Below are 26,342 nucleotides of genomic sequence, written 5' to 3'. Positions count from 1 at the left end.
ATGACAAACAATATCTACGGCTATTGTTACACTACAAATCCTTTGATTGAGATGCATATTTGTGTAAATGGTTAGGCATTGTAATCACTTCACTTCTCAATCAACATCAATTACTGAACACAATGAAAGGTTTGTTTAAGTTAATCATTCATGCGTTTCAACATTTTGGATTAAAAGGTTTTGGTTACTGTTGATATAAATGTTTCTGCTTTTGTATCGTATGGGTGTGGTTGCTTCATGTTTTCTGTAAGGTTGCCTAGAAAGGGAAAGATATGAAACAAAGTTTTCCGTTTTGCTTTCTAATTAACAAAAGGGAGTGAATTCCGTGGGCAAGTGCAAACTAAACCTAAATTAGGCTAGACACTCAAGTCAGTTTCTCTCACCTTTTCTTACTTTGTTCATGATATTGTTTTACTAGATGAAGATGAGGATGAGGATAGAGAAATTGCCGGTGATGAAAATGTTTCAAAGAATGAAGATGGCTTTTCAGAGGATGATTGACATTTGATTGCAAGTGCACTAACATCTAGGACGCTTTTGTGCAAAAGAATATTATCATAAGAGATTTGGTTGTATTTCCATTGGTACCAAGGATATGATTTCTATGAAATATTCAATGAAACTGCAGAAATTGTATTTTGTAGTATATTATATTGTTGGTTATGTTGAGCTTTTATTTTACTATTTTATGTTCTATATTCTCAATAAATCAGATTCAAATTATATTAATTTAAAAGAAACCAAGTAAATAAAATAAAACAATTATTGCAAATGAAAGGTTAAATAAGAATAAATAAAGGAAATATTGAAAAAAAAATGAACGTTTTCGACAGTTTTTTTTGGTATTTCCAAGGGCAAGATGTAATTAGACATATGTAATTTTTTAGTTTCATAGAAGTTATTTCCGAGGGCAATTGATGCTATTTCTGACGATGTTGCCGTTGAAAATAAAATATATTTTTTTCACAACTCATTGGAAATTGTGTTTGTCCGATGCGATTTAATACAACTACGGTTGACGACGGGACTTTTTCATAAATAATTTTTTCTGAGGGTACTTATGTATTTTCAAGGGTATTTGTCCTCAAAAATAACATTTTTTCTCGTAGTGTTCCTTGATGACATCATCTGATTTGGTATAATTGCATTTGATTAGTCAATAATATTGTAGTTGAGAGAGCTACCAACCTCAGACAACAACTTGAGTTGCCTTTTATGGACAATCTTGAAGAGCTTCAAGCTTGGCCTTCTTTTACCATTGTAGCTTATTATTGAACACGGACTTGAAAATTTTCCTTGAAACCAAACAAGCCCCTCCGACTCCAAGATCGATTGACTCACAAGTTAGGGGAAAAAATGGCCACTTTTGGCATCCTCCCAAACTATAACAATGAGTTATTACACAATAACTTTCTTTCACTTGGTTTGAGATGTTTAGTCGACAGATGTACATGTTAGTGAATTAATGATTACTAATCATTAAATTATAATTTATTCGTCTTTGCAGGCTACATTGCTCACATACCATGAACGGTCTCTCTTTGGACTGTATATTAATAAGTAGATAATATACGACGTTGAATAAAGTTTAGTACATCTGACCTTGTGCTTGAGAGTGATTGATACACTTGATGAATATATAAAGAAAGAGAAGAATTTTTCATCTTGAAACTTTGGTCTAGTTTTTCTTCTATTTTCCCTGAAGTTATGATATATAACAGAGGTTATTGAACAGGAGTTAGTACTGTATGAAAATATCAGTTGTAAGTCTGTAACTTCGTTGATAAAGAATTTATCCACCTCTCTACCTCTTTAAAAAAAAAAAAAAAAAATTAATTTTTAATAAATTAAAATTTAATTTATTTTAGTGACATATTCGCTTTAACAAAAAACAGCAACAATTTAGTAGAAAAAATTTAATTCATCCTTCTGGAGAGACCCCACGTCCACGTACGTATGCGATATATCATTACCAAAACCAACCTAACTGTCATGAAAATGAAAAGCCTTGGAAGAAGCATATCACCTTCAGCCAGATCCAGAACATTCCATTTAGGTGGTAGTAGGCTTCAAATTCCAAGGAAAATAGCAGGAGAAACAATTATATATATGAAGTTGGTGTTGGAACTTGGAAAATAAAAGAAGCCAAAACCTACCACCATAATTTATGTATAAGTAACAGAGAACTAGGTGGAGGATCAAATCAGAACTGATCAAAACGACATTGAATGGTTGCGTTTAGGGGCTGGGTTTGTTTAAGCGAAACGGCATAGAAAATGGCGTTTTGACGGGTCTTATAATTACTCTCTTAAACGACCTAACGAAATGCCGTTTCAGCTTTAATAGATCACAAGCCTTACACGTGCTCAAACCAGGCCGTTAACATCTGTTATTATACGTGCATGTCACGTGAGATTCTGGGCTTCGTTAAGTCAGTTGCAGAGCTGTTAAAACAGCTGATTTCTGGTGTAACACAGGGGGGTAGCTGAGAGCTATATAGAGAGAAGTTGAGGTCATATCTTGAATCTTCTTGATCTATGTGATGTGCTCTGTAAAGCTCTGTAATTCTTCTTGATAATTAATACAAGCTGATCATATTGTTTCTCCGTGGATATAGGCTGATGCAAATCAGCTGAACCACGTTAATCATCTTGTTCTTGATCCTTTCACTGCTTACTCTTGATTTTCATTAATCTTGATCCATTTTCGTAAAGCATCTTGATTGGTTTGATTCAAAGATCTTGGGCTGCAATTCGGGGTTGCTTGGGTTCTTGAGCACACCAATTGCAACAAAAATATATATATTTGTTTTGTGAGCTTATAATTGATTATTCTATGGTCTATATACTTACCGCAAGCTACTTTTTTACCAGCATTTCCATGGATTTTGCTTCCAGAATCTGTACCTGATAAATTGAGGAGAATATTTGTGGAAAAATAAGTGTATATGTAACATTTGCACTTTGATTTTTCCTAATTAAGTGTATGATTTAATTTTTCCTCTTCGATATTAATTTTAAAATAATTGTCATAACATTAAATCGAGATAAATTGAGCGCGATTAAAAGCTCGAGTAGTCGGATTTTATTTTCGTCATGGGTCCGGTATTAGCTTAATTTGTATTAAGCTTAAGTGCAAAAAAAAAAAAGAAAAAAAAAAGAAGAAGTCAGTTTCTATAAATGGAAAGGGGAAGCTGGTTTCCAAAAAAGGAAAGAAAGAGGGGCACATGAGAGAGAGATAAAAAGAGAGTTCACCCGATTTTGACCTGGATTCGACCCGACCCGCAACCTTGACCCGGACGGATCTCGCTATTCCGGCCACCTCACCGGCCGCGCTTGGTACCGATCTGAAGCTTGGAAGCCGACCGTCATAACCCAGCCGTCCTCGTTGCCGGAAAACGACTGGAACGCCGCCGTTTGAACCTCAAAAATTCACGGCCAAAAACCCATCACCATCACCGTCGATTTCGCCAGAGTTTGGGCACACCTCCAGCTGGGTTCTACTCCTCACGTCACCAGTAGGGGTGGGCATTTTTCGGTTAGGTTCAGTTCGGGCTCCGAACCGGAACCAATCGGTTCTTAAAAACTCAAACCGAACACGAACCGAATTTTAGAACCGAACCAAACCGAACCGAAATATTTATGTTCGGTTCGGTTTGGTTCTAAAATTCGGTTCGGTTTGGTTTGGTTCGGTTCGCACATATTCCTGTATTTTACAGTTTTAATCAAATGTCTTACTGCATTTTATAATTTTCACCTAATCTCACTGTATTTTACAATTTTCACTTGCATTTTACAGAATATAAGTTCACAACAAGAAAAATAAAATTTTGTGAGTTTACAATTTTGTGATTTAGCATTTTATATTTTATATTTTATATTTTGAATTTTGATTAAATTAATTTGTAAATAATTGGCAAGAACCGATCGGTTCTTCGGTTCGGTTCGGTTTTGAACCGAACCGAATGTAAACCAATCGATTCTTGTAATTTCAAACCATTCGGTTTTTTACCTTAGAACCGAACCGAACCGAACCGAATTAAGTTTTTTCGGTTCGGTTTGGAAAAAACCGAACTGTTTGCCCAGCCCTAGTCACCAGCATCATTTTCCGACCAACCTTGTCACCTGAAAAGGCCGGATTGTCGACGATCGACCACTTGGAAAGCTCGCGGCTTTGGGAGCTCGATCCGCGGCCATCGCCGCGCGTGGGAGGTCACCGCCGGCACCATTGGACTCACCGAGGTCTGAACTATCAGACCTAAGCTTCCCGTCGTCGTTGACTGAAGTCCGGTCACCGTTGACCGACAGGGGCAATTCGGTAAATTCATAAAACTTTAGGGTGAATTTGTAATTTATGGAATTAGTGGATAATTTGGTAATTTTAGGTTAGGGCAGTGAGGTAATTTGAGATTTCGAGGGTAATTCGGTAATTTAAGTGGTTAAGGACATTTTGGTAATTTTATGTGCCGAGGGTAATTTCTGACATTGTGGTTATTTTCGTGATCTGGATTGAGGACAATTTAGTAATTGAAGATTCTGAGGATAATTTTGGTAAAATAATGAATTTGGGCATGTAGGGGTATTTCGGTAATTTTGTGCATGCGGGAATAGTTTATTGTTGATAGATATTCGTTTCGAGAATTATTATGTAAAATTAGTTGTATTTCAAATTTATGGAGAATGATTATGTCGTTTCCTTGATTAGGAGGATCCGCGAACGAGAATCAACCCGCGGACGCTGTTGATACCGAGTCTGGACTTTGTCACTGTGAGTGGAATATACAAAACCTATTTTCATAGTATATGCTGATTTTATGATACAGTGCAGTATGTTTTTATAAATAAGTATTTGATGCTTCGATTTAATGATTTTCTAGAAAATTGATTTTTATCTATGTGTTGATATTTATTGTTATTAAGAATGATTTTATTATTGTTTTTGAGTAAGTGCATGATATTAGAATTGAGCGGATTTGAGATATGTTGAATAAAAAGAAAATGAGATTTCAGATATGATTATATGTTTATGTACATGTGTATAAATGTTGTTTGGAAAATTATTGGACAGAACCCTTTCCTTCCAGATACAGAGATACAGATAATACGAGATGAATACAGAGATACATATGAGATGAGATAGAGGCCTTTGGGGCCCGTCTGAACACACATAGAGGCTTTGGGCCGTGTGTTTGGGTGCTTTTGCCTTTTGGGGGTTTATGCATGCAGTATGATAATTACAGAGATACAAATGTTGAGACACATGAGATATGAGATGAGATTTCCCCATCTATCCGTTGTAGCTCCGGGGCATGATGGTTCCCTGATTGCCCGTCCGTCGAGGTCCGAATATGATGAGATCATCCCCCTGGGTACTTGTTTGATGATAGTTTTTGGTATTCAGTATTTGATATTATAAGTATTATGATTTCATTGATTTTATGCAGATTTATGTAATATTGTTATTTCAGTGCATGATTTGAATTAAATAAGTTTATGTAAGTTCTTATGATATTTTGATGAAATTGATTTGAGAAAGATTAAATCATTTTAAATTAATTTATTTTTAAAAAACTAATACTCACTGAATTCACTGAGTTTTATACTCATCCTGTTTTTATTATATTTTTCTTCCCCACAGGAGATTTGCAGGTACATCAGTCGACCCAATAACGATAGTTAGATTTGAAATTGTGGCCACGTGATGGTGCTAGGAGTTGTAGATTTAATATTTTGATATTTGAGATATTGCGAATTGTATTTATTTATTATATTTTGTAATTAAGGATAACCATTGTATTTTAATATTAGAATGATTTGGGTGATATTTGATATGTTGACTTGAGAAGTTGGTTATGAAGGGTGGAAGGATATTGAATTATTTTGGGAGTATTGTTTTGTAAATTGCAGGTTTAGGGATATTTTATTTATAAGGGAGATTTTGCTGAATTTTTTATAGAATTCTTAGATATCATAATTATTATCGATTCGATTATACGAGTTTAGATAGACTCGCCCTGGGGTGCGGGACGAGTCGTTTCAATATATATATGTATGAGGGTAGAAATGTGAAAAGTGGCAATGCAATCTATCAACTTTTGAGAAAGAGTCTTCAAGTTAGACACTGAAGACTCTGGTATTTTTACCTTTTCCACCATCATCATGATTGTCGTGTTTCACGACAGTTCTTCCTATAATGGAATTTGGCCCAGTAAGAGAAATCTGTGGCAAATGTGTAAATTAAAACAGCGAAGAGCCTAATTTCATTGGGGCAGGGCTCAATATGAATATACAAGGAGATGAAACAGTACCATCTTGTCGCGAAAGTAGTAGGAGGCTTTGCCTGAACCATGCACATAAAAAAAATATACATCACAGAATAAACGAAGTAATTATAATTAAATTGATCTTTAATTTGTGCAGCAGATACTGACCATCAGGACCAACATTGATATTTCCTAAATCACCATAATCAACATTGATATTTCCTAAATCACCATAATGACGATGCTCCTCATGGTCGTGAATGTCACTATGAGATTTGTTAAATGGGTTAAAATGTTTCCCTGCAAAAAGATGGGGGAATGATGACGTAATTAAAAAGGATTTCCGCGAGACTGAATTGAAAGTTGACCAATTTCTATGTCTATTTATATTTTTATTTCTTTTTACTTTATAGAATACGTTTTTACATTACGAGCCCCATCAAACGTAAATCCTAGTTACGCCACTGATGAAGATCAGGGTTTACAGATCTCAAATCCAACCCAACTTATTAGGTATGTGTGCCAAGAGCTAGGCCATACCACTGTAGTAGCACGAATGAATCCGGATTCGTGGACATGGAATCCATGAGAACCGGCCTTAAGATTAGCGAGGTTTACAGTTATGACTGTATGATGGCCTGGAACAAGAAAGAAAAACCAAACAAAAAGATTAGTTTGGGCATGAAAAATGAGCCACGAAAACCAGAACCAACTAATTGATTAGTGATTAAATTACCATCTTCCTGGTAGAAGGAGACAGTTCCCTTGAAACCCTCACTGCCGTCAAGAACAGCAATTGCTTTGCTATGTGGTCTGAGCAATACAGATATTGAAGGAACATGAAAAAAGAAGCAGCTTAATGCATGAACTTTAAATTAAACAAATAAAAAAGCAGGTTATTTCTCCATTTGAGTAGCGATTAATGTTGCAGTATGTATAAACTCACACCTTGAATTGGTTGCAATATTGACAAAACCTGCAACCAGCCATGAATTAAAATTCAGTTGACTCATAAACTATAATTTCCTTATGATTCCATTTGAAATTCCACTAAAGATCCTTACAAAATAAAACAGCTAAAAGGGCTACCAACTTTAGTGAATCTGCTTTCTCCATTATCAAATGGAAATGAAGTGAGAAACGATGTTTCCAATCGTCTTTCTTTAATATGCATTGGACTTTGGTGAAGGGACGTACTGCTATACTTATATAGACAAACCTAACTACCTAAGCGTATGGGGTGAACAAGTACATACCATTGGATCCCATTTGCATTTGTTTATAGTAATTATGCTGCATGTGCACCTTTGATTAATGTATCCTAACCTCCAAACACCACAAGTGCATTCCAAACGTTTTGCTTAGGTTATCTTTATGCATATGTGGATATGAAAAAATTGGAACATAAATTATGAGGGATGAAACGTCAAAGTTGCAATTTAAAAAATTTAAAATTTTGATGTTTGTTGTCATAATATTGATGTTATTAAGAGATATGTAATTATCAACATGCTAATTAGGAGTACACATACATTATTTTAGAAACTCCAGTTCAAAGAGAATTGAGAAAGACTTGTGGTCAAATTACTAACAGGGAATACATACCACATTGGTGGAGAGCAATACTGAGCTAATAATCTAAGTTACGGGCAACTATCAATTCTTGAATAATTTTAAGTATGCGTTAGATATATGGTATCGAATATAAACTCACCTACGAGTGGATCAATACTAATTTACTATGTGACAAGAAATTATTAAAAAAAAGTCACGAGGGTTTATAGAGAATAATTTAATATAAAAAGAATTCACACTAAATTACTCTGTGATGACAACCAATCAAAAGAATGATGGGCTTGATGAGGACAAAAGCAAAGTTCTTTGTAGGCTAAATTGAAATTTGGGAAAAAAATTTAGTTCTATTACAGATCTACCATTGCTTCAATTCAAAAAAAAAAAAAATCATTACAGTATTTACAAAATTGTCACTCCTATAATTTCACTAAATTGCCAATGCAGTTACAAAACCGCCACTTTAAAATTGTTTTAAAAAATAGCCTTGTCATCGTTTTCAAAATTTCTTCTTCCACAGTTCATCTCTTTTCAGAAATTTTCTTTTTCTACATAATAAAATTGTGAAGGCAAGAAATTTAATACTCTATAGCATCTTAACGCACAACTTTAATAATATCTCATTGTATTTGAATTATTTTTTAACTTAAGTATTTTCTTATCTACTAGCTCAACTTTTATTAAGATTTGTTTGTGTTTGAGATAAGTTTCATAGTTGAAAAAATATTCAGTTTAGCCAAGTCTACAAAAAGTTATTGGCTTCGCCCCTGGATGGAGAATAAATGTAAGGACGAAATTCTCTTATTTTCGCGTAATTCTTGTTTTGGGACCAAAACAGTCTTAGTTAGAAGTTCTTTTCAGGAAGCATTAGGAAACTTGGTTTATTTTTGTCTTTTACTAGGAAACTCATATCTGACTTTCATTTTTTTTGCTTTTTTCCTTTGATTTCTAGTTTTTCCTTATGGAATAAATTCCAAAATTTTCCAATGCGAGAAATATCATTTATACTCTTCTAACTATATAATAAGAATGATAAAAAATAAAACAGAACAATTTGCTAATTATAAGTAAATAAATAAGTAATGACAACCGTTGTGAAAGAAAGTGCAAATGGCGCCAAGATGGAAATATGAATTTTTTTATATAAAAGGCAAAATTTAATTCACAAACAAAAAGTTTAGGGGGGTAAAACTAGGGGTGGGCATATTTTAACCGAACCGATCCAAACCGACCATTTGGATCGGTTTCATTAGTAAAAAAATTGGTTTTGGTTTATTGGATTGCAAACCGACATCACTCGGTTTGGATTTCTGTTTGGAAGGATTCCAAACCGATTCAAACCGATCCAATCCAGAAATATTATATAATTACATTATATTCTAAGTTAAGCAATCTAACTAATTATATTTATCATTTTATGCAGATTTTGACAAATCAAAAGTAATTGGGCCATAAGTTTTGACGGACAAGATGCACAATATTTTAATTGTCAAATGTTATTCAAGTTTATTTTAATTTTGTGAATTTGTTTTGAATGAACATGTTAATAACTTCTTTATTAGGATGTATTATGCTGTAAACTTATATGGATGTATCTTTGAATTGTTATGTAGATATCAAAGTAGACATGAATAATATAAAAGAGGTATCAATTTAGATTACAAACACAAAAAAATAACAAATAATTTAGGTAAAATAATATAAAAGAAGTGAGCTTTTAGCTAATAAGCTCAAACCGAGGATCCAAACCGATCCAAACCGATCCAGTCGGTTTGGATCGGTTCGGTTTGAAAAAATTTTCTGTTGATATCGGTTTGAAAATATTTCAAACCGATAAGTTTGGATCGATTTGAGAATATGTCTCAAACCGATCCAAACCGAATTTGCCCACCCCTAGGTAAAACAACTTGGGAAATTTACAAAAATAACCTCAAAAAATTTTCCATTTTCACAACTAGCCCCCTAAACTTTTTCCTATCAACATTAGCTAAAAATCCTCCCAAGTACCGAAAATACCCCTCCCATAACTCCTCCCTCTCCTTCCTCTCGTTCCTCTTTTTCTCTCTCTTTCTCCCACCGCCGAATTCTCTCCCAACGTGTTCACTCATTGCCAGTGGCTTCCCGGAGTCCATTCTCGACAGCCAACATCACCAAAATTTTAGTCAAGAGCTGAAATTAAAGGTTAGGTCTAAAATCCTAGATTTCTATTTTCTATTCTTTTTCTATGTTGTTGTTTTTGTGTTGTGTTGGTGAAGGTGAGTGAAGATTGAAGAGTTTGTGATGTTGATTGCATAGGTGAAGTTGTTGGTGTGGTGCATGGGTGAAGAAGTTGTCGTGGGTGTGGATTAGATTGTAATGACGCGCAATCTGCGATCAGGTGCGATAGGCGCCTGTCGCACAAACTTAGTGCAATAGGCAGCCTGTCGCACATACTTAGTGCGACAGGCAACCTATCGCACCAAGTTACTATTTTTTTTTTAATGTGAAGTTGGTACGACATGTTGCTTGTTGCACTAAATTGGTGCGACAAGAAGCCTGTCACACCAAGAGACAGTTTTGGTGCAACTCACTCTTGGTGCGACAGATTGCCTGTCGCACAAATTCAGTGCGACAGGCGCCTGTCGCACCAACATACAATCACACTGAAACTCTCTTATCGCACAAAATCAAATTGACTTTATTTCACTTTGTTAGAATCGTGTCGGATTGATGTTGGATATGGATGGATTCAACTGTATTTGACCGAAGTTCACTTTTACCATTCGCCGTCGTCGTTTATCGTTACTGTTTGCCAGTGATGATTCAAGAGTGCAAGGCTGCATTTGGTTTGATAAAGAGAGAGAAGAAAAGTTGTGTTTGGTTTGATAAACAAGGGTAATTTGTGGAAGAAACATTGTGTTTGGCTAATTATGACAGAAAAAACTTTGGAGCGCCAATTGTGAAAATTACAAAAGTTTTTGGGTTATTGTTGTAAATTTTCCCAATAGCTTTGAGAGTCGCTCACTCTATGTTTATATTACTTCGATAAAAACTTGATTCAAATAGTAAGAAAATTACCTTTTTAGATTAAAGGTGTTGAGTTCGAATCTCATTTAAGAACTAAGAAGAGTGAATTTTTTTTTTTTTTTTTGGTCACATCTAAAAATTGAGTCCATTTTAGGTGTGCAATTTTCAATTACCGAGCGTGTTTTTCCTTCGTTGGCAACATAATTTGATTTAATATAATTGCATTAGTTAGTCACTTATGTTGTAGTTGAGGGAGCTACTGTTAGGATTATGTGCTCTTTAAAGCATATTGATTTATTTATTTTTTAATTAATAAAATATTTAAGATATTTTTTTAGATATCTTAATTATATAAATATTTTGAAGAAAATGTTTAATCACATTATATGTATTTTATATAATCATCATATGGATTCATAGAAAATATAAATACAAATTATCTTAGGATATAATAAATTGAGTTCGCAATTCATAAATAGAGTTGGGCGCTTTATTTATGTTTAGGCTGTAATAAATTCATTAAATGATTTGTTTTAATCATATATGAATTTACTGATATAGTTTGACTATATTGAACTAGATTACATATGAGATTTAATTAATTTTAAAATGATTGTCAAATTTATTAAATCTCATATGTATTGATTTTATTGCAATCTAAATCTTGAGTTAATTATAGTTTCATGTTTGTGATTGTCATTTCATTTGGGTTATCAATAGGCGCGACATTCATTTGTAGTCAAGATTAACAAGTATTTTGGTAGATCAATTATGAGCAATGAAATTATAGATTAACAATATAGAATTTATACAACACATCTCTTGACAGTTTTCGGTACTTGATCATAGAATTATCTAACCAGAGTGTGTCAACATAATTAGTATGTTGAAAATGATTATTAGAGAAAATGAGTAAGTGTCAAGGAACAAAATATAATTAAATTAATTGGACAATTGATATATTAATTTAATTAGCGATGTGGTGCAAATGATTGTTCAATAAAGAAATCAATGTGGCATTGGTCAAATTATTATTTGAAAATACTATTCTAGATAGCATACAATTATTAAGGCCAGTTCTAATATTTTAGTAGAGTATATTTGAAATTAAATAATCAGGCTAGTTTAATTACAGACCTAGTTATTATAGCCACTATTATACATACCCATATAATCCCCGGGTTAGCTTATTTAATTTACTGCACCACTACTATATTAATAAACAAGATAACTAGTTATTTGGGTTAAAGACCTAAATATATTATTTGGTGGGAGGCTTCATTTAATATGCTTATTTGTAAGGGATTTTGTGTTATTTTACAAAGTAACCCCTTTAGCAAGAACAAGTAACGCCACTTTTGGGATTTATCTTATTTTTAATTTAAATAAAATATTTTGATTTAATATATTTGATTAACAGAATTAAAAAAAAAAGAGACATAAATAAAGAGCTTAGGGTTTACACTAATAGAGGTATAAAAATGCCTGTTTCTCTACAGGAAAGTGACACATGAGCCACAATATACAGATCAGAGAAAAAAGAGTTTTTCTCTCTAACTTTGAAAGGAAAATTTTTCTCTTACTAGTTGCTTTCAACAGTGATAAAAGTGCATACACATTAAGTGCAAATTAAACTTGAGTCATAACTTGAAAAATTATTCATGAAGGATCGTGATCTAACAAGATTGATAGGGATAAATTGTGATTTGAAAGCCTAAATTACTCTTACAAAAAAGCAAAGGTATGATAATTCTAAATTATGATAATTTTATATATTGTATGAGAATTGTTATCCAAATATTTCAGCTGCAAAACTATTTTTAACCAACAACTACCGACCTTGGACAACAGCTTGATTTGTCTTGTATGGACAATCTCGAGGAGCTTGGCTGAAACGACCTGCCCCGAATCCTAGGACGAGTCTATCTAATCTCGCCTAATCGAACTAATAATAATTCTAATATCTAAGAATTTTACCAAAAATTTGATAGTCTCCTATATAATTGTGACATCCCCAAACCTGTAATTTCTACAATTAACACTCTGAAAAATAATACAATATTTAATCAACTTCCACAACCAACTTCCTCAATTTAAATACCAGTATCCTTCAAACATATAATGTCAAGAATATAATGATTTATCCTTAATCATAAATAAGTAATAAATTATACAATTCAAAATGTCCCAACAAAACATCTATGATTCCTAACACCATCACGTTGCCATAATTTCAATCTAACTATCGTTGTTGGGTCGATTGATGTACCTGCAAATCTCCTGTGGGGGGGGGGGGGGAATATAATAAAAACGGGGTGAGTATAAAACTCAGTGAGCTCAGTGAGTGGATAGTAGTTTTGGAAAAAATAAATTTATTTAAAATTAATTTAATCTTTTCCAAATCAATTTCATCAAAATATCATAAGAACTTACGTAAACTTATTTAATTCAAATCAAACACTGAAATAATAATATTACATAAATCTGCATAAAATCATTGAAATCATAATACTTATAATATGAAATACTAAATACCAAAAACTATCATCAAACGAGTATCTAGGGGAATAACCTCATCATATCAGAACCTCGACGGACAGGCAATCAGGGAACCATCATGCCCCGGAGCTACAACGGATAGACGGGGAAATGTCAGCTCATATCTTATGTATCTCAACATCTGTATCTCTGTAATCATCATACTGCATGCATAAGCGCCCAAAAGGCAAAAGCGCCCAAACACACGGCCCAAAGCCTCTGTGTGTGTTCAGACGGGCCTCAAAGGCCTCTCATCTCATATCATATGTATCACTATATTCATCTCATATTATATGTATCTTTGAATCTGAAGGGGAAGGGTACTGTCCAATAATTTCCCAAACAACATTTTATACACATGTACATAAATATACAATCACATCTGAAATCTCATTTCATTTTTATTCAACATATCTCAAATCCACTAAATTATAATATCATGCATTTACTCAAAGACGACAATAAAAACATTAATCAAACTCATTCTTAATAACAATAAAAATATCAGCACGTAAATAAAAATCAATTTTCTAGAAAATCATTAAATCGAAGCATCAAAAACTTATTATCAAAATATGTTGTACTGTATGGTAAAATCAGAATATACTATGAAAATAAGTTTTGTATATTCCACTCACAGTGACGATGCCCAAACACAGTATCAACAACGTTCACGGGTTGATTCTCGTTTCTAGTTCCTCATAATCAAGTAAACGACATAACCATTCTCTGTAAATTTGAAATACAACTAATTTTACATAATAATTCTCGAAACGAATATCTATCCACAATAAACTACACTCACATTCACAAAATTACCAAAATACCCCTACATGCCAAAATTACCAAAATGCCCCCAACATCATTATTTTACCAAATTATTCTCAGAATCTTTAATTACCAAACTGTCCTTAATTCATATCGCAAAAATAACCACAATGTCAGAAATTATGAAATTACCCTCGAAGTGTAAAATTACCAAAATGCCTTTAATAACTTAAATTACTGAATTACCCTCGAACTCTCAAATTAACTAACTGTCCTAGTCCGAAATTACTAAATTATCCACCGGTTCCAGAAATTACAAATTCATCCCAAAGTCTTGTGAAATTACCGAATTGCCCCGATCGGTCAACGATGACCGGACCTAGTCAACGACGACGGAAAGCTCGAGTCTGGTAGTTCAGACCTCGGTGATTCCAACGGTACCGGCGGTGACCTACCACGCGCGGCGACGGCGGCAGATCGAAGCTACAAAATCCGTGAGTTTCCCGGTGGTCGTTCGCGGCCAAGACGGATGTTTCAGGTGACGAGGTTGGTCGGAAATGAAAGCTGGTGATGTGAGGAGTCGAACCCAGCCGGTGGTACAACCTTATTCCGGCGAGATTGACGGCGAAGAAAACGGGTTGAGCCGCGGGTTTTTCAAGCTAAATCGCCATCGTTCTGGCCGTTTTCCGGCGACGATGACAGCGGGGATACGACTGGCGTCGTTTAAGATTCAGATCGGTACCAAGCTTGACCGGTGAGGTGGCTGGAATCGGCGGCTGGGGCCGGGTCAAGGACGCGGGTCGGGTCGGGTCTGGCTAAACGGGTCAACTTCTCGCTCTCTTCTTCTCCCTCGCGTGCCCCTCCCTCTTTCCTTTTTTGGAAACCAGCTCCCCCCTTTCCATTTATAGAAACTAGCTTTTGTTTTCTTTTTTTAAAGATTACTACTAATTAAACTAATGTCGGACCCGTGTTAAAATAAAATCCAACTACACTGCCATTGAATCGTGTTCCAATTGTCTCAATTTTATGTTGTAACAAATTTAAAATTAATATCAAATGGAAAAAATTAAATAATACACTTAATTAAGAAAATGAAAGTGCATATGTTACATTGGCATTCTTTTGCATTTTAGCTATTACTGAACCCGGACTTGCAAATTTTCGTTGAAAGCAAACAAGGCCCTCCAACTTCAAGATGGATAAACTCACAAGTTTAAAAAAACAATGGCCGCTTCGCCATCTTGCCAACCAATAACAATGAGTTGTTACGCACCGCAGATAATTTGTAATTCATAGTATGACCACCATTCCAAGCACCCAACAAGGCAACAACGCTCACTTAGACTTTCAGTCCATGATCCTCCCACTATTTCTGTGTTACTTGTACGTACAATGTAGTGGTGGGTTTTGCCTTCTTTTATCTGTCAACACCAACTTCATATATAATTGTTTCTCCTACATTATTCTCCTTTAGAATTGGAAGCCTACTGCTACCTAAATGGGAATGTTCTGGCCGAAGGTCATGTGCTTCTTCCAAGACTTTTCATGACAATTAGGTTGATTTTAGTAATGATATATTCCATATTTACATGGATGTGGGGTCTCCTCCAAAAAGTTGAATCAAATTTTATTTCTACTAATTTGTTGCTGGTTTTTGTTTTCTTAATTTTTTTGGTGACAGTTTTTATAATGTTGAAACTTGGAAGAGTTTTGAGTTCTGAATGTGGGAAGCATGGATGGCAAAAGACTGGGATCGGGTCGGGTTTGGGCCTAGTCGATTCGGATTATTTTAACAAATGACCGGACCTGCATTTATGTCTTGTTTTTCATGAACGGACAGGGTCAAATTTTGTCAGTCACTCATATTATTTTGGTTATAAATTTTATAAATTGTCTCTACCTCGTCAGTCGCTCACTCCCGAGTGTGTTTACTCTTTGGATGGTTCATGGCTGGGCTGGGGTTCGACACATCTAAAACTTTACTCCATTTTAGATGTGAAAATTTCAATTACCCCTTGTGTTTCTCCATCCTCGGTAACATCATTTGATTTAATATAACTGCTTTAATCAGCCACTTATGCTGTAGTTATTAGTTTTTTTTTTTTTTTCACACCAAATAACATTAATAAAAATTGTTGAACATTTTAATAACGTTAAATTTTGGTTAATGCAGGAAGTTATGAGAATTATGAAAATAACGTCAAAAGAATTTGACATCAGTTAAAAGAGAGTTAAATTAACTAGTGGCTATTTGTAGAGGTATTTGGAATAGACACAAGTAATTTATAAATAGGAGTCTTTAAATCGCCCTTCCAATGTTTCTAGCAAACATTCAAATTGATGAATAATCCATTGAAATAACTCCTTTACTGTCGGATATTGGTTTTTCTCCCCACTCCCCCTTCTCAATCTAGCTACTTCTTCCATATCCCAAGCACTACCACATAAGACACCATATTTTATATTTAATCTCTGCTATTCTAAATTTTTGGTTCAGTGTGTACCCTTACAACAGTTATAATCATTATATCCTGAAAACTATTTGTCAACAACTCATTCAGACTAAAATATTATTTTGAAGAGTAGAAACAATTTTAAAGACAGTTCATGGCACTCCTTGACTTTTATTTATTTTATTTATGGCCACATGCTACTTGGTACAACATATTATAGCCATCACTGGCTTTCATTTATTTTATTATAGCTACATTCTGCGTCGTACAGCATATTATTTATTTTTATTAAATATTCACAACACACTTAACATCATGTCAAATGTATTTATAATGGTCTGGAGAGAAGCCGCTTCAACGAGCGAGACCGATGACGGCTGCAAAGACACAAAAGAAATTAATTAATGATCCCAAATAACTACTAGTTCGAAACATCTCAGACCACATAAAAACTAACGGGCCGAGTCTGCAAGCAAAGACTGCCAGTGGACGACCACTCGACTAGCGTAAATAAGAATGCAAAATAATAGCACAGTAATTCGAATGATTAATACTTACCCCAATCCACCCCGGGACCTAAATACTTATCCCAATTTATGTCGGGACGAGGAATTGAACCCGAGGAAACGTTCAGACAAGGATTTGAACCTGAGGGAGATGAACGTTCGTAAATAAATTGTAAGCAAGAGTACAAAATTTTCATGTCTAAGACTAAATAAGACTAAATAAAATTTCATGATTCATATAGTACACGAAACTTAACTTCAATTTTTTATATATCGCTGTTATAGCTTACTCAACCTATACTTTAGACAACATGATTCAAGTAAATAAAGCAGCAATAAAGTATATTCAACTAAGAAAAAAAGACTTGAAGTTCACAAAAAATGGTATATTACTGTCAAAAACATGGAGTACAAGACCCCTACTCATAACGGAATTTTCTCCAGAAAGATCTGCCTGTAAAATGTATATAACAGGATGGAGATGAGTTCATTAGAGTTGGATCAATGAATTTATAAATAGAAACATAACAAAGCCTGAATGACAAGGAGATGAAAGAGTACCTTCGTCCCAAGGTCAAAACGAGCCGTACCTTAATCAGATATAAAAACCAGAAAAGAGTTAATGAATCGACAAATATCGCACACCATTAACAACTACGTTAGTCAACATGATATTATGTGCAGCATATACATACCCTCATCATCAGCAACGAAATGTGCTATAACACCGGCAATTCCAGCAGGTTTAAAACGGTCTCCTGAAAGAAAACCAGCAAATGATGAATTAAGAAGGAATTCTATGACACAAAAGAGAGTTTTTATTCCCAGGTTTCCCGCAAGTTATTAGGTATACATAACAGAAATGCTCATAGTCAAAGGGCCATATATACCAGTTGATTTCCAACCGTCCCTTATGTCTCCGTACTGGTGAATAACGAGTGCATAAGCACCATCAGGCTCTAGATCGGTGAACCTCCCTCCCACGCGTGTTTGACCTAGAAGAAAAATCAAATAAAGCCAAAAAGAAAAAAAAAACTAGTTTAGATGATTTAAGAACAATAAGTTCTAGAACCAACTAGTTAATTAGTGGTTAAATTACGATTTCCTTCCTGGGAAAAGGTTACAGTTCCATCGGCATCCGATTCCTCAACAGTTTCATCGGCATGCGTCTGACCAAGAACTGCAACTGCTTTCACCATTTTGTTCACGATTTTGCTGTATGATCTAAGCAATACAAAATAATTACATTTAAGTGAACCGTCAAGAGTATAAGAATCGTAAACCACCAACAAACATAGAAACAACGCCATCAGAAGAAAAAAAAATATAATTTTCACCGAAAACAGAAGAAGTAACAACACAAAGAAAGAATTAGTTAAATTATAACTTGTTATTTCAGCGTAATCAGGAGTGCAAGGCTAAGGCACGAACTTTAAACATTAAAAATAAAAATATAAAAAAGACAGATATTTTCACCAAAAATAGTGTTGAACAAAAACATAACCAAAGTCGCGCGCCAAACAAGTATGAAACCATAATAATATTATTGAAAAGCTACAAACACATAAACAAAACTCTACCAAATATTGAGTAGCAATTATTTCCCACCACAAAATTACTGGCCAAACTTCAAGCAGCTTAGTTTTTCACCACAAGCGAATGATTATAAATTGGAAGTGATAAAAATCTTCTCCTTTTTAGTCCCAAAAAAAAAAAAAAAAGAGGACACGGTTAAAAAGGGTTTCTATTATATTTTATAAAATAAGAAGCAGGTTAGAAGATATATAAAAAATAAAGGGAAATCATGGGCAGACCTAAGTAAGGGGGTTCAACTCCTTCTTATGTATTCTCTGCACTAGTTATGTTTTAAGCATGTATCAATTAACTACTTTTTCATTTACACTATTAGAATATGTTAAAGAATTTAAAAAAACATGACTATTTCACCCTTAATTGTATTATATGATCATTTTACCCTTTGAAATTTTTGAATAATTTATAAATTTAATTAAAAGACCATTCTAGTGACTTCTGTCTGTAGTCATGCTTCTTATGTAAATATAAATTTTGTTATTTTTCAAAATTTCAAAGGATAAAATAGTCTTTTAATGTATTAAAAGGGTAAAATATTCTTTTTTGCTTAGATTCTCAAACAAATTCTAATAATGTTAGAGGGAAAATGCTTGTCTGATACCAGTTTGAAAACGCAAGTAGTGTAGAAAATATATTAAAATTTTTTTATAATTCAATATACATATGATAAAACTGATGTTGTGCTGTGCAGAGATAATTTCTAAAATAAAAAGAAAAAATTTTACAATCACCCTCAATAGTTAGCTACTCATCTTGAGCTAAAACCGATGAGAATTGTTAAAAAAGAGGTCAACCTTGAAGTAAACAACGAGACAATCAAATCTAACAGTTAAGTTCGGATCTCTAGGCAAAAAACATAAAAATAAAATAAAATAAATGATCAACATAAAGTCAACACAAATAAATACTTCATTAGAAATCAGCGATGGGAGCTGGCTAAAACTGGATCTGTAAGTTACAGAATTTGTAACTTAGCCAGCTCCCAAAAACCATATTGATTAGATCAAAAGTGATATAAGAGAAGTGAAATGAATAGTACCTCCAAAAGAGAAAGGAAAATGAAGAGGGCTTATAGAGAGAGAGAGAGAGAGTATACAGAGATTGGTTTATAGGGGCTGACAAATTTATAAGAGTGTGTGAACAGTAGTGATTGAAAAATATTACAAGCATTGTTGTAAGGCCCCGCGTGTCTATGTTGCAATTGAGGTATAGTGCCACAATATTTGTCCTTATCCCAACTAACCATTGGTTTAAAAGTCAAATTATCCGAGAGGTATTTTTTTTGACATTGTTTTTTTTTCTTCCTTCACGAGAGCTCTCTCTCTTTGATAGAGCCTCATGAGTGGAAGTACTTGGAGGGGCCTGTATGACCCACATGGTCACTCCGAGAGTGAGTGTTGTGTTCTAGTTTGAAGTTAGATTAGTTACGTTTCGTTAGTTGTTCAGTTGAAGGGCAGTAAAGGCTAGAGCAGAGTTGGTGAGGGTTTTATTTATCAGGGTCTTCTTGTTAGGTGACTTTTATTATCAAATCCATCCCTTGCAATAACTCCATGGACACTGAAGAGTTAATCCGTAAGTGCAAAGCAATCACGATCAGAGAGGAAGACAAAAGTAAAATGTCGCTGGGAGTAACCATGAAAGAACAAAGAGAGCAAGTGTTAGCAGGCTGCCTGATGGGTAAAGTACTCCTTTCAAGGGGAGTCAACAGAGAGGGGCTCAAAGTTGCTTTACAGCAGGTTTGGAGAACTTTTAAAGAGGTTAAGATTGAGAGTCTGGGAAATAATATATTTATGTTCAAATTCGCGGAAGAAGCTGATAAAAGAAGAGTGCTCTCTGGAGGCCCGTGGCATTTTGATAGGGCGTTGATTGTCCTCACCGAGCCAAAATGTATTGGGGAGGTTTCAAAGCAAGCTTTTACCCACGTTCCCTTCTGGGTGCAGATACGCAATATTCCAATTGCGTGTATGGAGAGGGACTTTCTGCAAGAACTTGGGGGAATGATAGGAAAAGTGGAAGAAATTGAAACAGATAAGAATGAGGATTGCTTTGGGGAATTTGCAAGAATAAGGATCTTCATCAACATAACACAGCCATTGAAGAAAATTTTATTCCTAAATCAAGAAGGCGAGACAGATATTCCAATGCCAGTGGTGTACGAACGCTTGCCAGATTTTTGCTTCTGTTGTGGCATTATCGGTCATCAACTCAAAGAGTGTGCTCAGTACCAAGGCCAACCAAAAGAAGATCTCTCATTTGGGATGTGGATGAAAGCACTTATGATCGGGGGACGTTCAAGAAAATACCGAGGCAAAGAAAGATGGCAGAATGGAGGTGAAAGAACTGAAAAATCGACAAGTTCAGAATTCCATGAGAAGTCCCAACAATTCCAGCAAGAGCAAGTGAAACCAGCTGACAAAAACAGGTTGGGATCCGGGGAAGAGGAAATGGGTCAAACTAAGGAGATGGATAGGACTAGTGAGGTGGAGTGGGTGGGTGAACAACATTTAATGAAGTGTGTGACAGAAATGATGGCTACGAAGCAGGCTGACAGCGAAATGCAGAGAGGAAGTACTGGCAATGTAACAATCCCTAGAGATTTGATAATCAAAGCGGGAAATGTAAACTCAACTGAGGGGGAAAAAATGGAAACAGATAGGGCCGAAAAACACGAGGAGACTTTGGGCTCAAATTCAGCCCAAGAGGGAGCAGAGGAAACGAAAATATACACCGAGGCTGGTAGCTCCCAAACTCATATAAACAAAAAGAAATGGAAGAGGCAGGCACGTGCCACAAAAAATGAGGGGGGAGCAAGCTCGGGCCTAAGAACTCATAAAAGGCCAAATAGTGAGGCAACATGGCCAAACTCGAAGATAAAGAAAACTAAAGTGGATGACCCAAGCCATTCGGAAATGAAGAAATTTTCTTTGATAGCAGAACAAACCAAGGTGCACAGGGAGCTGTTAGTAACAGAGGAAATGAAGCTTACAACTTCAAGCTTAAAAGAGATATCGGCGGGGGCTGGTAGCCAGCCCCGCCGGAAGCCATGAAAATACTCAGTTGGAACATTCGGGGTTTGGGGAATCCCCGAATGTATCTAGCTCTCAAGAAAATTCTCCAAGTGCACAGTCCTCACCTTGTGTTTTTATGTGAAACGAAGCTGAAGACTATGCATATGAATGAGGTCAGTAGAAAATTGAATTATGAAAATTGTTTTGCTGTGAGTAGTATCGGAAAAGGAGGTGGCCTAGCTTTACTTTGGAAGTCCGAAACTAATGTGCAAATTAAATCTTTCAATCAGCATCACATTGATGCTGAGGTAGTGATGGAAAATGGGAAGCTTATTCGGTGTACGGGGGTTTACGGTCACCCAGACATGAGACAGAGGAAGCATACATGGACATTGTTGAGGAGGTTATCGGGTTTCTCTTCCACCCCTTGGACATGCTTCGGTGACTTTAATGAGATCCTTCATCCATTTGAAAAGAGTGGGGGAAATGAGAGGCAGGTAAGCTTAATCACTGATTTTAGAGAAGCTCTCCGAGACTGTGATCTTTTAGACATTGGTTACAAAGGGTATTCTTTTACGTGGAGTAATGGAAGGTTCGGCCCTGCTTTTGTGGAGGAACGGCTAGATAGATTTGTTTGTAATAGCGCATGGCGAGACATTTTTTTGGATGTTGCAGCTACTAATATTGACTCTTGGACCTCTGATCATTGCCCGGTGGTGATGGAAGTTCAAATAAGGGGCTGTGGGATGAATTTTAACCAAAGGCGAGCCACTCGGATCCACTACGAAGATATGTGGAGCCCTTATGATGCTTGTAAGGAAATCATGGAGGAAGAGTGGAGCATGCAGGGAAGATGGAATTTTGAAAATCCTGTCTCGGTGTTTCAAAAAGTGGCCAAGAAATCTATGGCCAGGTTGATTCTGTGGAGCAAAGAAGAATTCCGAGGGAGACAAAAAAAGCTGGAGAAGCTAACGATACAGCTCCGAAGCCTCAAGCTTAAGCGGGTTCAGTATGTTGATGGGAATCAGATAAAAGAGGTGGAAAGACAAATCCAAAACTTGTTAGCCGACGAGGAAATACTTAGGCTTGCCATCTATGATTGGGAGAAAGAGAAGTAGTTTCTTTACCGATATCAAGCTGAAGATCCATAATAAAGTCTCCAATTGGCAGCACAAATTTTTCTCAGTGGGTGGCAAAGAGGTTTTAATCAAGGCGGCTGCTCAAGCTATTCCCGCATATGCATTGAGCGTCTTCAAGATTCCCATGGGCATATGTGATGACATCCAGCGAATAATAGCAAAATTCTGGTGGGGATCAGGGACTGATAAGAAGGGCATCCACTGGTCGAGTTGGAGCAAGCTAAGTATGGCTAAGTGCAGAGGAGGAATGGGGTTCAGAGAGTTTTCAAGTTTCAACCAAGCACTAGTAACTAAACAAGGCTGGAGGATCCTGCAATTTCCAGACTCCCTTGTGGCTCGAACTTTGCAGGCGAGATATTTCCAGCACAAGGACTTTATGAAGGCTAGCCTTGGATCGAATCCCTCTTTTATTTAGAGAAGCATTTTATGGGGACGGCAAGTCATATCCAAGGGTTATAGATGGAGGATTGGAAATGGCCAAAGCATCCTACTGCATAAAGAGAATTGGCTGCCCAGGCCCTTGACCTTCAAACCGATTTCCAAACCAAGCTTACCAGATGATGCTTTAGTGGCTGAGTTAATAAATGCAGAGCATGAGTGGAATGAAAGGCTGATTCACAGGCACTTTGCCAAAACAGATGTAGAAGCAATTGTTAAAATTCTGCTGCCAAGGAGACCAATGAAGGATGAAGTAATGTGGCACTATGATAGAAAAGGCCAGTACTCGGTTAAAAGTGGATATCAGATTGCTTTAAATCTGAAATTTCCAGCCAGGCCGACAAGTTCAGCAGCTGAGCAGAACCAATGGAATACAATATGGCTGCTCACCTTACTAGAGAAAATCAGGATTTTTGCTTGGAGGGCTGCAAAAAATCTTCTTCCTTCGGCTGAAAATCTATGGAAAAGGAAGGTGATTCAGGAGCCTGTGTGTCAATTTTGTAACAATAAGCTAGAAACAATCTTTCATGCTTTAGTGGGTTGTAAGGTGGTGCAGAAAATCTGGAAAATTACCAGATTTGAGGATGACTTGAAGGATTGTGTTGATCAAGACATTTTAAGCTTGTTGATTGGTCTGAAGTTGAGAAGGAGTAATGATGATCTTGAGCTGCTGGTTTCGATATTATGGATGATATGGAATGCTCGAAACAAATGGATTTTTAAAAGAGTAAAAGAAAGCCCCCAAGTGACAGTCTCTAAGGCTGAAGCTGTGCTGGAAGCTTTCCGAAGAACCCAGATTCCAGCAGCTACTCATATAGACAAGCAAAGATCTCCGATGCTAAAGGCCTGGAATCCTCCCCAAAAAGGATTCTATAAGGTTAATGTTGATGCTGCCACCAATTCGGAGAAGCAAATTGCAGGTCTAGGGGCTGTAATTCGAGATGAAGATGGGAATGTGATTGCAGCTGCAGTCAAAGTTTCCAAGTTCTATGGTGATGTGTGTTTTGCAGATGCAGAAGCAGTCGAATGGGGGCTGCAGGTTGCAAGGAATGCTTGTATAAAGTCTTTGATTGTGGAATCAGATGCTCAAGAGATTGTTAAGTTAGTTAACAACAATCGGGGCTGCAGATCCGAGATTTTGTGGACCATTTCAGAAGTGCAGAAAATGTTAAAGAGCTTTAGCTCAGTATGTGTCCAATATGCTAATAGATCTTGTAATGCGATAGCCCACTCTTTAGCTAAGCTAGCTCTAGAGATGCTCGAAACTTTTGTTTGGATGGGTTCATACCCTCCCCACTTGTTGTACTTATTTTCCTCTTTAAGTTGAAATGAAGGTACTTTTCATTCAAAAAAAAAAAAAAGTCAAATTATCCAACGTGGTTTAGATTGCCACGCATATCTTCAAGCACACCGGTGAAGTCAGTTCTTAAAGGTAAATTTGGGTACAACAAAGTTGTGGTTGTAGGTAATAACACTCTAGCGTGCCAATAAATGATGGGTGAACGATGATTTTTGCACTAGTAGAATTTCGATTGTATTATCACATAATGTTGTTGTAATCTTTAGATGGATTAATTCAAAAATGAGAATTGCTTCTCTAATTATAGCAGCAAAAGTCTAATTTCTTTTCTTTTTTTCATTTTGCTTTTCATCAGCTACTTCCACGTCCTCTGTACATCATCTTTCTTCTTTTTGCTGGAATCATTTGGTTGTTGATGGTATTGCCCCAGTTTTCATCTTTACATATTCAAGTTCCTTATCTTTTTCTGACTAATTTTTCAATGCAATGATCCATTTTGCGTGGATTTCATGATTAATTTTTGTGTGTTAACTTTCATTTGTGTTGAAAAGAACTTAGATGTATTTCATGCCTGCCACCTGTTTAATACTAGAATTATATCTCTCTTGTTGAATTCTCTTTAGCAAGAATAGCATTTGAAATTGTCTTTTTTTTTTTTTCTCGCTTTGGTTTTAGCTTTTTCTTTCGTGAGGAATTATATCTCTCTTGCTTAACTCTCTTTAGCAAGAATAACATCTGACACTACTTTTTTTTTCCTTTTGTTTGGTTTTAGTTTTTTCCATTTGTGCTGAAAAGTACTTAAATGAATTTGATGTCTACCACCTGTCTAATACCAGAATTATATATCTCTTGTTGAAATCTCTTTACCAAGAATAGCATCTAAAACTGTCTTTTTATTTTGGTTTTTTGGGCTTTGGTTTTAGCTTTTTCTTCAATAAGGAATTATATATCTCTTGTTGAACTTTCTTTAGCAAGAATAGCATCTGAAACTGTCTTTTTATTTTGTTTTTTTGGGTTTTTGTTTTAGCTTTTTCTTTTATGAGGAATTATATATCTCTTGTTGAACTTTGTTTAGCAAGGATAACATCTAAAACTACCTTCTTCTTTCATTTTTCTTCGGTTTTAGCTTTTTCTTTCGAGAGGAATTTCATCATCGGTGGCAGGCATCAAATACATCTAAGTCCTTTTCAGCTCAAATGGAAGTTAATACAAAAATTAATCATGAAATCCACACAAAATGGATCACTGTGTTGAAAAATTTGTTAGAGAAAAATAAAGAACTTGAATATATCTCTTGGTAGTTCTAGATATTATCCTTGTTGAAATCTCTTTAGCAAGAATAGCATCTGAAAATATCTTTTTATTTTGTTTTTTTGGGCTTTGGCTTTAGCTTTTTCTTCTATGAGGAATTATATATCTCTTGTTGAACTTTCTTTAGCAAGGATAACATCTAAAACCACCTTTATTTTTTTCCTTTTTCTTTGGTTTTAGCTTTTTCTTCCGTGAGGAATTTCGTCATCAGTGGTAGGCATCAAATACATCTAAGTCCTTTTCAGATCAAATGGAAGTTAACACACAAAAATTAATCATGAAATCCACGCAAAATGGATCACTGTGTTGAAAATTTTGTTAGAGAAAAATAAAGAAATTGAATATATCTCTTGGTAGTTCTAGATGTTATCCTTGTTGAATTCTCTTTAGCAAGTATAGCATCTGAAACTATCTTTTTATTTTGTTTTTTTTGGGCTTTGGTTTTAGC

The 26,342-nt window shown here is 35.4% G+C and overlaps 3 protein-coding genes across 6 annotated transcripts; 1 reads left to right on the top strand and 2 right to left on the bottom strand.

Moving 5' to 3' along the window:
• Window positions 1-5,908: 5,908 nt before the first annotated feature.
• LOC18040351 (superoxide dismutase [Cu-Zn] 2) lies at window positions 5,909-7,429 on the bottom strand. Of its 4 annotated transcripts, XR_002905366.1 has the most exons (7): window positions 7,327-7,429; window positions 7,211-7,238; window positions 6,999-7,075; window positions 6,803-6,900; window positions 6,431-6,562; window positions 6,308-6,339; window positions 5,909-6,218 (listed from the first exon to the last, which is right to left on the bottom strand). XR_002905366.1 is itself a non-coding variant. In XM_006433065.2 (5 exons), the coding sequence occupies exons 1-5, from the start codon at window positions 7,376-7,378 to the stop codon at window positions 6,485-6,487; spliced, it is 333 nt and encodes a 110-aa protein (XP_006433128.1). In that variant the 5' UTR covers window positions 7,379-7,429; the 3' UTR covers window positions 6,382-6,484. The 4 variants fall into 4 exon arrangements, 1 of the variants encoding a protein (XP_006433128.1); XR_002905365.1 differs by having other exon boundaries at window positions 5,909-6,339; XR_002905367.1 differs by having other exon boundaries at window positions 5,909-6,339; window positions 7,356-7,429.
• A 10,022-nt stretch (window positions 7,430-17,451) lies between these two features.
• LOC18040350 (superoxide dismutase [Cu-Zn]) lies at window positions 17,452-18,304 on the bottom strand. Its single transcript, XM_024184183.1, has 5 exons — window positions 18,205-18,304; window positions 17,996-18,100; window positions 17,801-17,863; window positions 17,667-17,695; window positions 17,452-17,559 (listed from the first exon to the last, which is right to left on the bottom strand). The coding sequence occupies exons 1-5, from the start codon at window positions 18,302-18,304 to the stop codon at window positions 17,452-17,454; spliced, it is 405 nt and encodes a 134-aa protein (XP_024039951.1).
• Window positions 18,305-21,741: 3,437 nt separating this feature from the next.
• Window positions 21,742-22,824, top strand: LOC112098147. The gene has a single exon (XM_024183777.1). The coding sequence runs from the start codon at window positions 21,742-21,744 to the stop codon at window positions 22,822-22,824; it is 1,083 nt and encodes a 360-aa protein (XP_024039545.1).
• The last annotated feature ends 3,518 nt before the right edge of the window (window positions 22,825-26,342 follow it).

The sequence above is a fragment of the Citrus clementina genome, unplaced genomic scaffold (assembly GCF_000493195.1).
Source record: "Citrus clementina cultivar Clemenules unplaced genomic scaffold, Citrus_clementina_v1.0 scaffold_5, whole genome shotgun sequence".
Taxonomy (NCBI): Eukaryota; Viridiplantae; Streptophyta; class Magnoliopsida; order Sapindales; family Rutaceae; genus Citrus; species Citrus x clementina.
The sequence above is the reverse complement of the archived record's forward strand: the minus strand, read 5'-3'. Positions and strand labels throughout refer to the sequence as shown.